The sequence below is a fragment of the Diceros bicornis genome, chromosome X (genome assembly GCF_020826845.1).
Source record: "Diceros bicornis minor isolate mBicDic1 chromosome X, mDicBic1.mat.cur, whole genome shotgun sequence".
NCBI classification, from domain to species: Eukaryota; Metazoa; Chordata; class Mammalia; order Perissodactyla; family Rhinocerotidae; genus Diceros; species Diceros bicornis.
In genome coordinates this window covers 12,833,676-12,846,956 of record NC_080781.1, presented here as the reverse complement: position 1 = coordinate 12,846,956, position 13,281 = coordinate 12,833,676, and the positions used below count along the sequence as shown (strand labels likewise).

Below are 13,281 nucleotides of genomic sequence, written 5' to 3'. Positions count from 1 at the left end.
GATGTTCTTAAAAGCAGAATGGAAGGTGGATGGAGATATTTAAATGATAAAAAGTTCTGTTTCATGAGGTCAGGTTATTTGAAGTTTTCTTGGGACTTCGACTGAAGATGGCAACCAGGTGTTTTCAAGTTTTTACAATAAGGTTAAGGCCAGATTTACTGAAATAGTTTCACAGGAATTTTTAAATGTTGAAAGTAGTTTCTAAGGATAATGTAATTTAAGTTTAAACTTTAGCCTATTTTACCAGATAAACTGGGAAATTGATCTGTCTGATTTACTCAAATATTGGCGTTTAGGATAATTTGTCATTTTTAGCAAGAGAGGTAGAAGTCTAACTCAGGCATGGCATTTTCTTTCTGAGTTAAATGGTGTAGGGCATGGAATGGATTTCTTCCTCTGCCTAATTATTCAAGGATAAGTCTTGTGACCTAAAAAGGAACAACGTGCTGTTGTATCCACGGTAAGGGGATTAACGGTCTTGTGCTTGTAAAACAGCAGCCCGGCTCCTATTTAGTCCTTTGACTTCCAGAAACAAGAGCTCAATTCTTACCACCCCTTGGATGCAGTTGGCCCTGTCTGGCGCCGTTGATAAGAAATGGTAGTGGAGCCAACTCTTAGAGAACTACCTTCAGACCAGGGCTCCCCACACTTGAGGAAAGGGAGTGGAGATTTTTCTTTTACCTCTGTAGTGATTTGATTAAAACAGCCATTTGTATATGTATAAATATTATTACTTTGTAAGGCATTTGGACAAAATCATTATCAAAGTGAATTCAAATAATTCCATCAGATCTATCTATATTTACAATCTTGAAAATGTAGATTTTCTATTTAGCTCTGCTAATGGCATTTCAGTTTATTTATTACATCAAAACATACTTTAAAAAGACATCTTTAGCTCAATAAGTACTTGTTGGTTGATTAATTTTTCATTTTGTGCAAATCTTAGAGGATATTCAGTGTGGTCACATTTGGAAGAAAGACCATGGAAGAAGTCACACTGGGTACATAATCTATAAATGGAAGGCATTTATATCCTTTGGTTGCTAAGTAAATTAACTACTGAAGACTGTACAATCGGTCTGCGGGTTCCTTCCATTTCAGCACCAACTTGCCTTACATTTACACATCCTCTTGGCTACCCCATCTACACTATATTCAGGAGTCTTCTTCTGTTAGAGCGTTATTATGTCCGTGCTATTATGTTGTCTGATATTTGTGATCGGGTAGACAAAGTTTTGGGAAGGATTCTTCCTCTTTTCCTTCCTCTCTTTTCTACTATTGCAGTCCTGGCCCAATTGACTTTCTCAGTTTGCCCCTCTTGGAATAATATAGAAACAGTGAGTAGAAACAGTGGAGGACATTACTCCATTCTATTAATTCATTCATCTATCATTCATTTCACAATCACTTACCGAGTGCCCACGTGGGCCACACTTCAGGAATACAGGGGCTCACAGCACAGGACAGACTTGAGCCTTGCCCTCATGTCCCAGGGCCCCGAGAAATCTTGTGTTGCACATGGACAAAATATTTGATAGTCTCCCTGGTGACCCTCAGCTGATAAAATTAAAAAGGGTGTTCTTTGCTTGGAGACAATGAAGTTCAAATCAGGGCGGGGATTAGAGACCCACCTGACAAAGACTGTGGACAAACCACATGAAATCTAGAATCCCTTTGCCTTCTCCACTGTCCTGGGTCTATTCTCAGATGGGGCATGGAGGCCTGTGTGCACATTCTGGCATCTCGGGAGTTATTGGCTTCCACTTTGATTTTTAATGTTCTGGTGGGCTCAAGACACTGTGACCTTGGGCTTCAAGGCTCTTAGTAGCACTAAACTCCCGCACCTGGCACTTATGGGCAGGGTCGTGGAATCTAAATGCCCTTGTAGTAGCAACTCTTTTCCTAACCATCCCTAACCATACTGGCTAATCAATGTTAGTTCTTAGTAAACCTTTGTGAGTGAATGAAGCATGCTTAATATCCCGGCTCTTAAACCAGGGGCCTGTCTATTGGGGCACAGTGGACACCAGAAAACAGTGCCCCACCCATCCATTTCTCCCTCCTCTTCCACCTTAGCCCCATGGAAAGATACTCCCATGGTGAATATGGTGGGAATGGCCAGAGTAGAAGGGGCTCCCCACTGCCTGGGTTACTTCTCTTGTTGGGCCTCAGTTTCTCACTCTTGGGGGAGCCAAGACATCAGTTAATTTCTCAAGGCGTCATCCAAACAAGGAGGAAGCCCCAGCCCACGAGTGTGTCTGCATCCTCTTCCACAGCCTCTGCCTTGCAGCTGTCTCCAGAAGCAGGGGTCTGCTTTCCCACAACCTTGCTACTTTAGGAAGTGGGCGTACTTCTTGCTAGTTCAACTGCCTATATCTGAACAAATTATCAACGCTTCTCTGCAATTATATTTCTGTGGTTGGTATTTGTTGAGCACACGGTTACTTTTTTCTTTGCTTAAAATCTTAGACTTATTTTTCTTGGCCGAGCCATCATGTAGGAGAGATACCTAGTGCTCTTCCATTGAAGAAGACCCTAAGCAACTAAAACTCTTCACCTGTTTGCTAATATCCATCTTGGAGAAATGATGGAAATGGTGCTTCTTAAGACACTAGTACAGTGGGAAGTATTCTAATAAATACTTGATACATTTGAACACATAACAGAACTAATTTTTAAAATTTTTACATAATTATTAAGATCACTCTTATGCTGATGGATGCCAATATCTTGCATTGGAATACAGCTCTTTCTTATTATAAAGTACATTTGTATCTGTTATCTCTTTATCAATGAAGCCAGTGGGAACTCTTATTAATCCATTGCCTTGTTTTATTCTTGTAGATCATTTTACTGTGCCCAGGCAACTTTAAAAACAACTGCTTTGCGCCTGTATTTGTATGTATATGAGTGTGTGTATGTATGTTTGTATTTAATTTGAAGAAAATATATATTTACAAAAGAGTTGCAAAGATAATGCAGAGAGATCTTGTGTACATGGTCCTCGCCCTGGGGGATTTTGTCCCTCCACTGTTCCTGAAGATATGTGGAAATGTCTGAAGGCATTTGGTTTTCACAGTTGGATGTGCTCCTGGTACCTAGTGTGTAGAGGCTAGCGATGCTGCTGTACAACCTACGGAAGAACAGACAGCCTCCCGCAAGCAAGAGTTTTCCAGCCTAAAATGTTAATAGTGCTGAGGTTGAGAAACTCTGCTCTAGACCCTTCACTTGTTCTCTAATGTTATGTTAAATAACTATGACAGATATATCAAAATTAAGAAATTAACCTTCGTTCAATATTATTAAACTATGAAATTTTTTGGATTCCCCCCCTTTAAAAAAAAAAAACCTAATGTCCTTTTTCTGTTCCAGAATCTACTCCCCTTTAGTCTGATCCAGTCTCTGCCAGTTTCTCCATCTTCCTTTGGTTTTCATGACCTTGACACTTTGGAAGAGATTTATAAGTGTTTCTCACTTAAGTATGGTACTGACCCCTCCCATATAACATATCCAGGTAGCATGTGGAAATGTGATGTGTTTTGGGGTTGTATCTATGACTGGAGTGTGCTATGGCATTTAGCGGGCAGGGATGAGAGATAATCAATATGGTGCCAAGCTCAGGACAGTCCCCCATAGCAAGAAGTTTCCTACTCAAAATGCCAACAGTGCCCTCATTGACAGACACACTAAGATCTCAAGCCCTTTTTAGTAACTCATGTAGAGTGAAATGCCTTGTCTCAAGTCTAGCAAATGGTGAGTAGTAAACTTGAAGATGAAAGACTTGAATGTAAGACCTGAAACTATAAAACTCCTAGAAGAAAATATAGGCAATACATTATTTGACATTGATCTTAGCAGCATCTTTTCAAATAACATGTCTGATGGGGCAAGGGAAACAAAAGTAAAAGTTAACAAATGGGACTACATCAGACTAAAAATCTTCTGCAAAGCAAAGGAAACCATGAAAAAAACGAAAAGACAACCCACCAACTGGGAGAAAATATTTGCAAATCACCTATCTGACAAGAGGTTGATCTCCAAAATATATGAAGAACTCATTCAACTCAATAACAAAAAAACAAACCAACCAATCAAAACATGGGCAGAAGATATGAACAGACATTTTTTCAAAGAAGATATACGGATGGCCAACAGGCACATGAAAATATGTTCAACATCACTAATTATTAGGGAAATGAAAATGAAAACAACAATGAGATATCACCTTACACCCGTCAGAATGGCTATAATTACTAAGACAAAAAACACCAAATGTTGGAGAGGATGAAAAGGGAACCCTCATACACTGCTGGTGGGAATGCAAACTGGTGCAGCCACTATGGAAAACAGTATGGAGATTTCTCAAAAAATTAAAAATAGAAATACCATACGATCCAGCTATCCCACTACTAGGCATTTATCTAAAGAACTTGAAATCAATGATCCAAAGAGATCTATGCACCCCTGTGTTCACTGCAGCATTATTCGCAATAACTAAGACGTGGAAGCAACCCAAGTGCCCATCAACTGATGACTGGATAAAGAAGATGTGGTATATATATATAATGGAATACTACTTAGCCATAAAAAGACAAAATCATCCCATTTGCAGCAACATGGATGGACCTTGAGGGTATGATCTTAAGTGAAATAAGCCAGACAGAGAAAGACAAATACTGCATGAGTTCACTCCTATGTGGACTATAACAAATACATGGATAAAGAGAACAGATTAGTGGTTATCAGAGGGGAAGGGGGGGTGGGGGGTGGGTGAAAGGGGTAGGGGACACATATATGCAGTGACAGACAATAATTAGAGTACTTTGGATGGCCACGATGAGGTCTACTCAGAAAATGATAAACAATAATGTACACCCAAATTTTCACAATGTTATAAACCATTATTAGCTCAATAAAGTTACTGGGAAAGAAAAAAAAGTATTTTCTACTCTAAGACCAAAAACAAAAAAAAAGCTGGATTTTTAGAGATTTAGTCCAGGACTTTTTGTATTTGACACTGTCTCCATTGAAAATGTCGGGTTTAATATTTTCAGCAACAATTTTGATCCTTTGGAAATCTTTATTTCTAAGTGGATAAAATATTTTCATTTTATTTGCCAAGGGGCTATATTAAAGCATGAGTGGCCACCCCATGGAAACACTGAATAAAGAACTTGAATTCATGGTAAGGAATAGTGTAGTTCCATGGTGACAGAGACAGAGGAGGGTATATGGGGCCACAGTTGTGCTGATGGAGTTGTGCGCAGCCCTCCTCCTGCTTTATTTTTCTTCATATCATTCTCCCCACCTGGCAGTGTGTACCTTATCTCCTTGTTTGTCTTCTGTCTCCACCCCCTCAGAAAGCTCCATGGGAGAAGAGACTTTGCTTTGTTTACAGTGTATTCTCTGACTCTCTGAGGGGAAATACCACGAAATTCAGGTTTGGATAGTACTTAAAGAGGCTCTAGATGGAAAGAACAATACAGGCGAAGTGTCCAAATGACCTCTTACCTGGTTTCTGGCCTCCTCTATTATGCCAGCAATATTACTTTGTATTTGTTTAATTTCTATAAATGGCATGTGCTACACATAATCTCCTACTTCCCATCTTTTTCATTCAACAGTGTACTTCTGAGAGTTCTCCTTTTATAAAAAAATGTGTAGTTTAGTTCAGTAGTTTGCACCGGGGGGTGATTTTGTCCTGCAGGGGATATTTGGCAATGCCTGGAGACATTTTTGACTGTCACTGCTGGAGGTGTTCCTACTGCTACCTGGTTGACAGAGGCCAGGTTTGCTGCTAAACGTCCTGCAATGCACAGGGCATCTCCCCGACAGAGAATCAGCTGGGCCAGTGCCCAATAGTTGGGAAACCCTGGGCTGTTTCTTCCCTTCCACGTGTGGAATGGTATTCCCTTGAGAGCACACACCATATTTACTTGACCCATTCCCCTAGTGACGGCCATTGAGGTTGTTCCAGTTCTCTGCTCTGACAAAGAGTCAGAGTGAGCTGTGAAGAACATCCTCATCAATCTCTGTGGGTGTGGGTGTAAGCGAGTTTCTAGTGGCCACTCTCTCTTCTAGGAAACACTTCCAAATGCTGCTCCAGGACGGCTGGAACCCCTGACACCCCAGCGCAGCCTGGGATTCCAGTTCTCTGCATCTTTAGCAGCACTTGATATTATTTAACTGTTTTAATTTTTGCCAACCTGAAGGAGTTAAATAAGTTACTCATTTAATAAAATACATGTTCTGGGTAGTAATAAGGCCAAACATCATGAATAATTCACACCCCACACCATCCCACAAAATCGGGGAAATGTTTTGGCAAGCAGGCACCACTTCATTTTGCTCATCCCTGTATCTTTGATAGGTGTTTTAAAACCACCCATTTTGGGAGACCAAGCTTGACTGTCTCTGCCAGTAGAGGTCACTGTCCCCCAGTGGTTCTCCACAGGAGGATTTTTGCCACCGCCCCCACCCCCACCCCCACCCCCACCCCGGAATATTTGGCAGTCACTGGACACATGGTTTACTTTCACACTATGGGTACGAGACTGGCACCTAGAGGCTAGAGGCCAGGGGTTCTGCTAAAACCCTACAATGCAGAGGACAGCACCCAACAACCAACCAAGACTTATCTGGCCCCAAATGTGAACAGTGCTGAGATGGAGAAACCATGCTGTGGGGGTGGCCGGCAGGTGGCGTAGCGGTTAAGTGCGCGCGCTCCGCTGCTGGCGGCCGGGGTTGGGATCCCAGGCCCGCACCGATGCACTGCTTGTCAGGCCATGCTGCGGCGGCCTCCCATATAAAGTGGAGGAAGATAGGTACAGATGTGAGCCCGTCTTCCTCAGGAAAAAGGAGGATTGGCATGGATGTTAGCTCAGGGCTGATCTTCCTCACACACACAAAAAAAAAGCAAAAGAAAAAAAAAGACCATGGTGTGGACAAAATCCTAATATGTGAATCTCTGAAAGAAAGACTATGACAATCTCTATGATAATAAAGCTGTACCATTATTATTATTTAAAACAAGAACTTTCAACTCTACAAACTGGGCAAATAGTGGAGAAGCACACTTTCCGGGTGAGTGTGTCCCCAGAGAAAAGGCAGGAGAGGGTGGGCAGGAGGAAGGCAAAGGTTTTCATATCAGCAGTGTTTCTTCAGATTGGGCTCTGCAGGGAACAGAGAGGGGGTTCTGGGGGCTTGGCAGACCTGCCAGTCCGGGTGGTGGGAGGCGGCCTGGTGGGTCAGTGACTCATGGAGGAGTAGGAGAACAGGGGTCAACAGGGTAGAAGAACTGTGGGTTTGAGTCTCAGCAGGTGGTGGGGGCAGGGCCTTGCCTCTTAGACAAAGGGGACATCAGGCTGCAGGAGGCCCCAGGCCCCAGGCCCCAGGGAGTGCTGATCCGCTCCCAGGTCTCCAGGGAGGCTCTGGGGCTGGAGGTGTCCTTTCAGCAGGGTGGGCAGCAGACAGGGAAGGCTCAGGGAAGGCTGGAGGTCAGGCCAGGGGTCCGTCTCCTCCTCTCAAGCGCTGTTGCATCAGGGGCAGACGCGTCCCCTCAGAGGCCCAGGCCTGGGCACGAAGGAAGGGATCACTCCATTTCTCCATACGGGCTTGAAGGCGGATGGTCTGCGCGGGGGGCTCGGGCTCCTCTCCTCGGTGTCAGGGATCTCAAACCAGAGAGGTCCGTCGAACTTCTTTTTTCCTTTCGGGCACAGGCTGAGGGCCTTCAGGACGGTCTCCTTGGCACAGGGGTCCGGGGGCTCCTCGGGGGGTGGACACCTGTAGACGCTCCCTCTGCTCTCAGGAGGATGGATTTTGACGGTCACCGGGCCCCGGGTGCCTCGAGGGTTCCGGACGTTCCAAAGGCACTGCTGCACGAAACTCTGATTCTCGGAGAAAGCCAGCCCCATGGAGGTGTGGCGGGCCGCCCTGCTGGGGAAGTGCTTCCGGGCCTTGGGCACAAAGGCCCTCCGGATGGTGGCGTGGTCCCCGCCGGGCGGGATGGTGGAGCGGGGTTTGGCTCGCATCCGGCACTGCTGGTGGACGTGGCCGGCTGGGCCCTGATCCCAGCGTGGCGGGCGGCCGGCGGGCCTGAGTCGCTGGGACCTGCGTTCCGGGGCGGGGGGCGGCAGCGCGGGCTCGGCTGTGCCCACGTACTTGCCCAGGTAGCTGCCCATGATCGCGGTGCGGCGGGGTCGGGGCCTTCGAGGGCGGATTCGGCTCCCAGATCTGTCCGAGGTCTGCAGATGCGAAGCGCCCTGGGCTGCGGTGACCGTTGGCCTCAGGCCGCAAGGATAGCGCGTGGGGAGGCTGCAGGGATAGTGCTTGGTGCGGCTGGAAGGATAGCGCGTGGCCGGTTCCCAAGGATAGCGCGTGGGGGGTCCGCACGTCGGGGCCCTTGGGGCACGGGGTCGTGCACGCGCCAGGCCAGCGCCCCACGGGCACGGGGACCTCATGGGGGCACCGCCTGCTCTCTGAGGACAGGGGGACATCCAGCTTCCCACTGCTGGTCCCCGGTGCTTGGCTGGGGACAGAGGGGCTTAGGAGCCCCTTGACTTTTGTACTTGACACTGAAAAGGAGAAAATATAATAATTTCTACTAGGTCCTGAAAATTACAGAAAATGGACAGAAGGGTGCTCTTTCATTATTGTAAAAACGAACCTAATACACTTGAATGCTCTTTTAAGGAAAAACAACGAATTTACTTTTATTAGTAAAGGGGATGTGTGCTTCATTCTTCTAGAATGGTTGCTAATGTCACTTTTTGCCATTTTGCCCTTAAGGAAATGGTGAAAGCCATTCAGGATTTATGTTTTAGCACTGACGATGTTGATTTAACGTGAACTCTCCCAGAATTGTCAACCTTCATAACATTTCATACATTTGTATATAGATTGTCTCCAGTCTGAACACTAATGCCATTTCTTTCTTGTCATTTCTCCCCGTAATCCGTGTATAGAGAGTAGAGTGAGGCACATTTCCCATTTACAGGGAAAGCAGCCAATTGCAAAAACGGTGTTCACAGGCCGCTGATAAATTAATTATAGCACTTCAGTTTGCAGGTCTGTTTTTGGGCAGGCCCCCATATTGGAGTGGGAAAGGGATGGAAATAGTGGCCAACGGAGCAAACCATATTGGATCAAGAGTCGGCAACCCATTTGTCTAGATGTGAGAGGTGGAAGGCTGAATAAGGAGAATGCTAAAAAGAGCTTGATGAGGAAACAGGAAAGGCTTCTGTGGTTTAGAGAGGCCAAGTGTTGGGGAAGTGGGGGTGCTGTCAGCTGACAGGTGATGGAGAATGAGATCCCTAATGCTCTCTATTGAGTAATTCTTTTTTTTTTCTTTTTTGGTAGATTCCTTTTTTAAGGAATGATTCTCAAATGTATGATTTTGAAACAATGGAGATTTCCTATATAATTTTCTTCTCAATAAGACAATTTCTTCATACTGGTAGAAATGACTTTTCAGGGGCCGGCCTGGCAGCGTAGTGGTTAAGTGTGCGTGCTCTGCTACAGCGGTCCAGGGTTTGCACGTTCGGATCCTGGGCGCACACTGACGCACCACTTGTCAAGCCATGCTCTGGCAGCGTCCCATATAAAATAGAGGAGGATGGGTACAGATATTAGCTCAGGGCCAATCTTCCTCGGCAAAAAGAGGAGGATTGGCATTGGATGTTAGCTCAGGGCTGATCTTCCTCACAAAAAAAAAAAAAAAGGAATGCCTTTTCATACATAGCTAAGACATCTCTTAAGATGGTAATAACACCATAGTGGGTGGTCTAATGCAATTTGGTATTATTTGCTTGTAATGTATTTTTTCTTCTCATCATCTGCAGAATTTCCCACGTCCTACTTTGCAATGTAACCCAGCGGGTGTCATTCTGGTTTGTGGTTACAGATCCTTCAAAAAATCACACCCTTCCTGCTGTTGAGGTACAGTCAGCCATAAGGTAATCACTGCTAAATATGCCTTCTACCGATAAATCCACCAGATGATTAATTCAACAGTTTTCATAGATAGTGAAGAATGCTCTCTGCTTCACAATGATTTATTTATTAAGATGTCAAAGATTTATTTCATTAGTTTGTATTAGAGATTAGTGTACATCAGTGGTTCTCATCCTGGGGCAATTTTGCCTCCAAGGAGACATTTGGCAATGCCTGGAGACGTTTTCACTGTCATAATTGGGGGGGGGGGTGCCTCTAGCATCAAGTAGGCAGAAGTTTACGACGCTATTGTGTGATGGTTTGTTACATGGATTCTGGAGCCCAAATGCTTAGATTTGTAATTCGGTTTTGCCTTTTGCTAACTATTTGAATACAGACAAATTACTTCCCCTTTTTTGCTTTCCTCTTACCATCTGTAAAATGGGAATGGTGATGGCACCCCTCTCTCAGAGTTGTTGAGAAGATTAAATGAGTTAATAAATGGAAGGTGTTTTGAGGGACGTCCTACCTTTGACATAAAAACCAAGAAAAATATTCACATTTCTTGGGTCTCTAAGGACTTACCTTCTTTAGTGAATGTATAGTTTTTATCTTCAAAAGATATGTATTGTAAAAAAGGTAAAGTCATGACTCTCATACAAATTAAAAATAAATACTATCAAAGATTTTATTATCTCATTAATTAATGAATAAACTAATGAGATATTAAAACTAGTTCAATGGAGACTTCAAGGAATCACGCGCATAAAGGAATTGCAGAATGGTGATGTCCATTTACAAAAAGATGTACCAGTCTTTCCATCAGGCAGTAATCAATCATGTTCCACCAGACACAATTCGCTTGATTTTCTATGGGCAAGAATCATTTACATTATTTCAGTTTTCGACAACTTACAGATTTGCAAAATAACTCAAAGACAATAAAAGGTGGAAATTGTCCAGAAAATTACACTCGCCAGACACTCAGTAATATTTTTTACCCATTTCAAGTTTTACACAGGTTTTCCTGACAGTTCCCCTCCTCTTTTCCTTGTGATCATAACAAACTTTTAAAAGTGAAATGTGTTCTTTACTTCAAAGAAGCAGAAGGATGTAGTTTGTTTTTATTTCAATGACTGTGCACTTGATGTGTGTCAAAACTTCAAATCCCACACATGATTGATATTGGGCAAAAGTATATTGGATGAGTTCAGGAAACAAACTATTTCCTGAAAAAGAAAGAACGAAACAAAGGAACTCTCCTCACAAAGGATTTATAAGTTACTGAAATGCATGTTATTCTCTCTACCAAGGAGAAATATCTAGTGAAAGAACTCATTTGCTTTCTTTAAAATATTAACATTGAAGATAATGAGTGTATAATCAAATGCCAAAGGTTTTTGTGTGAACGATCATCTATTTCCCTTGCTGAACCAAAAGCATTGAGGATCTATACCAATGGAAAATGATTTAATCTGCTTCAGCCAGAAGGTTTGAACTAAATTGTTTCTGCGCTTTTGCCACTAAGAATACTGTTAAGACCCATCACTTAGAGAATAAGAATTAGGAATATCGTATTTCATGTGAAAAGGGATTTTATTCAAGCCTTGTGATCTGGGAGGGCTACAAGGAAAATGAAGTCATTGCGGTTAAACCAGGCTTCAGTTAATGTGAGGAGGAAGAGTGAGTCTTTTGGGTGAAGGTCAAGGATGTAGATGAATATGTTCACAAGAAAATGTCTATTTCAAAGGTCCTAGCAGGAGAAGCTATGAGGGGGTGAGGATAGCCAATAAATGAGAATTTATGTCAGGGAATGAGTAGGGCTCATCAGGATTGTATGAAAGTAAAGGAAACAACACCAAGAGGGAAGAAAGAGTGAAGAGAAAGGAGATGGTATCTACAGGGCAGGTAACAGGAATTTCAAGATTGAAGAATCTATGTGGTTGGGCAAAATAATACTAGTTCCACTGAATATTTGCCTAACACCTTCTGGTTCACAAGCCGTGTTCTTATGCATCTGTGGCATTTAATATCAACACCAATCATTTTAAAGTAATTATTACCATCCCTGGTTTATAAATGAGGAAATAGAGGCTCGGGGACATTAATTGATTTGCTAAGGCCACCATGCTAGAAAAATGAAGAGTGGGGACTTGAACCCAGGCATGTTGCCACCACATCCAGTGACTATTTTTCTCTCTGCTAGAGTGTCCACACCTATGGAATGAGAGGAGGGCACGATCGACCAGTTCTAAGATGTCTGTTTTAGCTCTGTTGTGAGGGCCTGGACTTATTCAAGGCCAGTCTTGGCTGGAAGAGATCCACAGTGATTGATGCGTACTGGGGATTTCAGTGGTAGACAGAGATTTAGTTTGTACTGAACTTTCATTTTACTCCAAGTTATACCTTAGTAGTAGGGTTCATTACTTTGTGAAAAGGTTTGTGTTCCCAGATTATTAATATTAGATTATGAAAAAAGAAAACATTCCATAGTTTGATAAAAATTACATTGAAATTATCCCCTGCTGTAGATTATCTCGCTGGGATTCTCCTTCACATTCATGAATAATCATGCCTCAGTGTAGATTTTTCTTTGCTAAAGGAGATCTTTCCTGATAGCCTGGTGCTGGTCTGCAGAGATTCTCAAGCCATTGCTATCGAGTTCAAGACCTGCACTGTCCAATACAGTCAACCACATGTGGCTATCAAGCACTTGGAATGTAGCTAGTCCAAGATTAAATATGCTCTAAGTGTAAAGTACACACTAAATTTCAAAGACTCAGTACAAAACAAAATGTGAACCAACTCAATATTGATTCTATGTTGAAATTATATTTTCTTGGATATATTGGGCAAAAATATATTATTAAAATTAATTTTCCCTGTTTCTTTTTACTTTTTTTTTTAAAAAATGTAGTGCCTAGAAAATTTTAAGTCACACATGAGGCTCACATTATATTTCTCTTTCCCAGTGCTGCCCTAGAGGTAGATGAAGTCAGCCTATCTAATGTGAATTCAATAAAGCCCATACAAAAGCTCCAAGAAATCTCCTCACCCAATTTGCAAATTTCAGTTAGAAACTCACTTATTTGGTTTCAGTCAAATAAGTCTTTGCTACCAACCCCTCCCTAACTGCCATCACCACCCAAAATGCAGATTTTCCCCAGGAAAAGGGACATATTTACCTTTATATTTTTCTAGACTTCTGGACTCCTGAAGCTCTATTTACTTTAGTCATATGGAGCTACTTGCAGTTTACTGAACAAATCATAGTATACCATGCTTCCATTCTTGTGTTCACTGCACATTTTGGTCTAAAGAACTCCTACTTTTCCCTCAAAACACAGC

The 13,281-nt window shown here is 42.9% G+C and overlaps 1 protein-coding gene across 1 annotated transcript in view; it reads left to right on the top strand.

The window, feature by feature from the left end:
- The window catches only part of CLTRN (collectrin, amino acid transport regulator), a 33,155-nt gene that overhangs the window by 9,141 nt on the left and 10,733 nt on the right, over positions 1-13,281 (top strand). Inside the window, exon 4 of the mRNA XM_058535492.1 lies at positions 9,843-9,956. Within this exon, the coding sequence (XP_058391475.1) occupies positions 9,843-9,956 (114 nt within the window). The remainder of the gene's footprint in view (positions 1-9,842; positions 9,957-13,281) is intronic.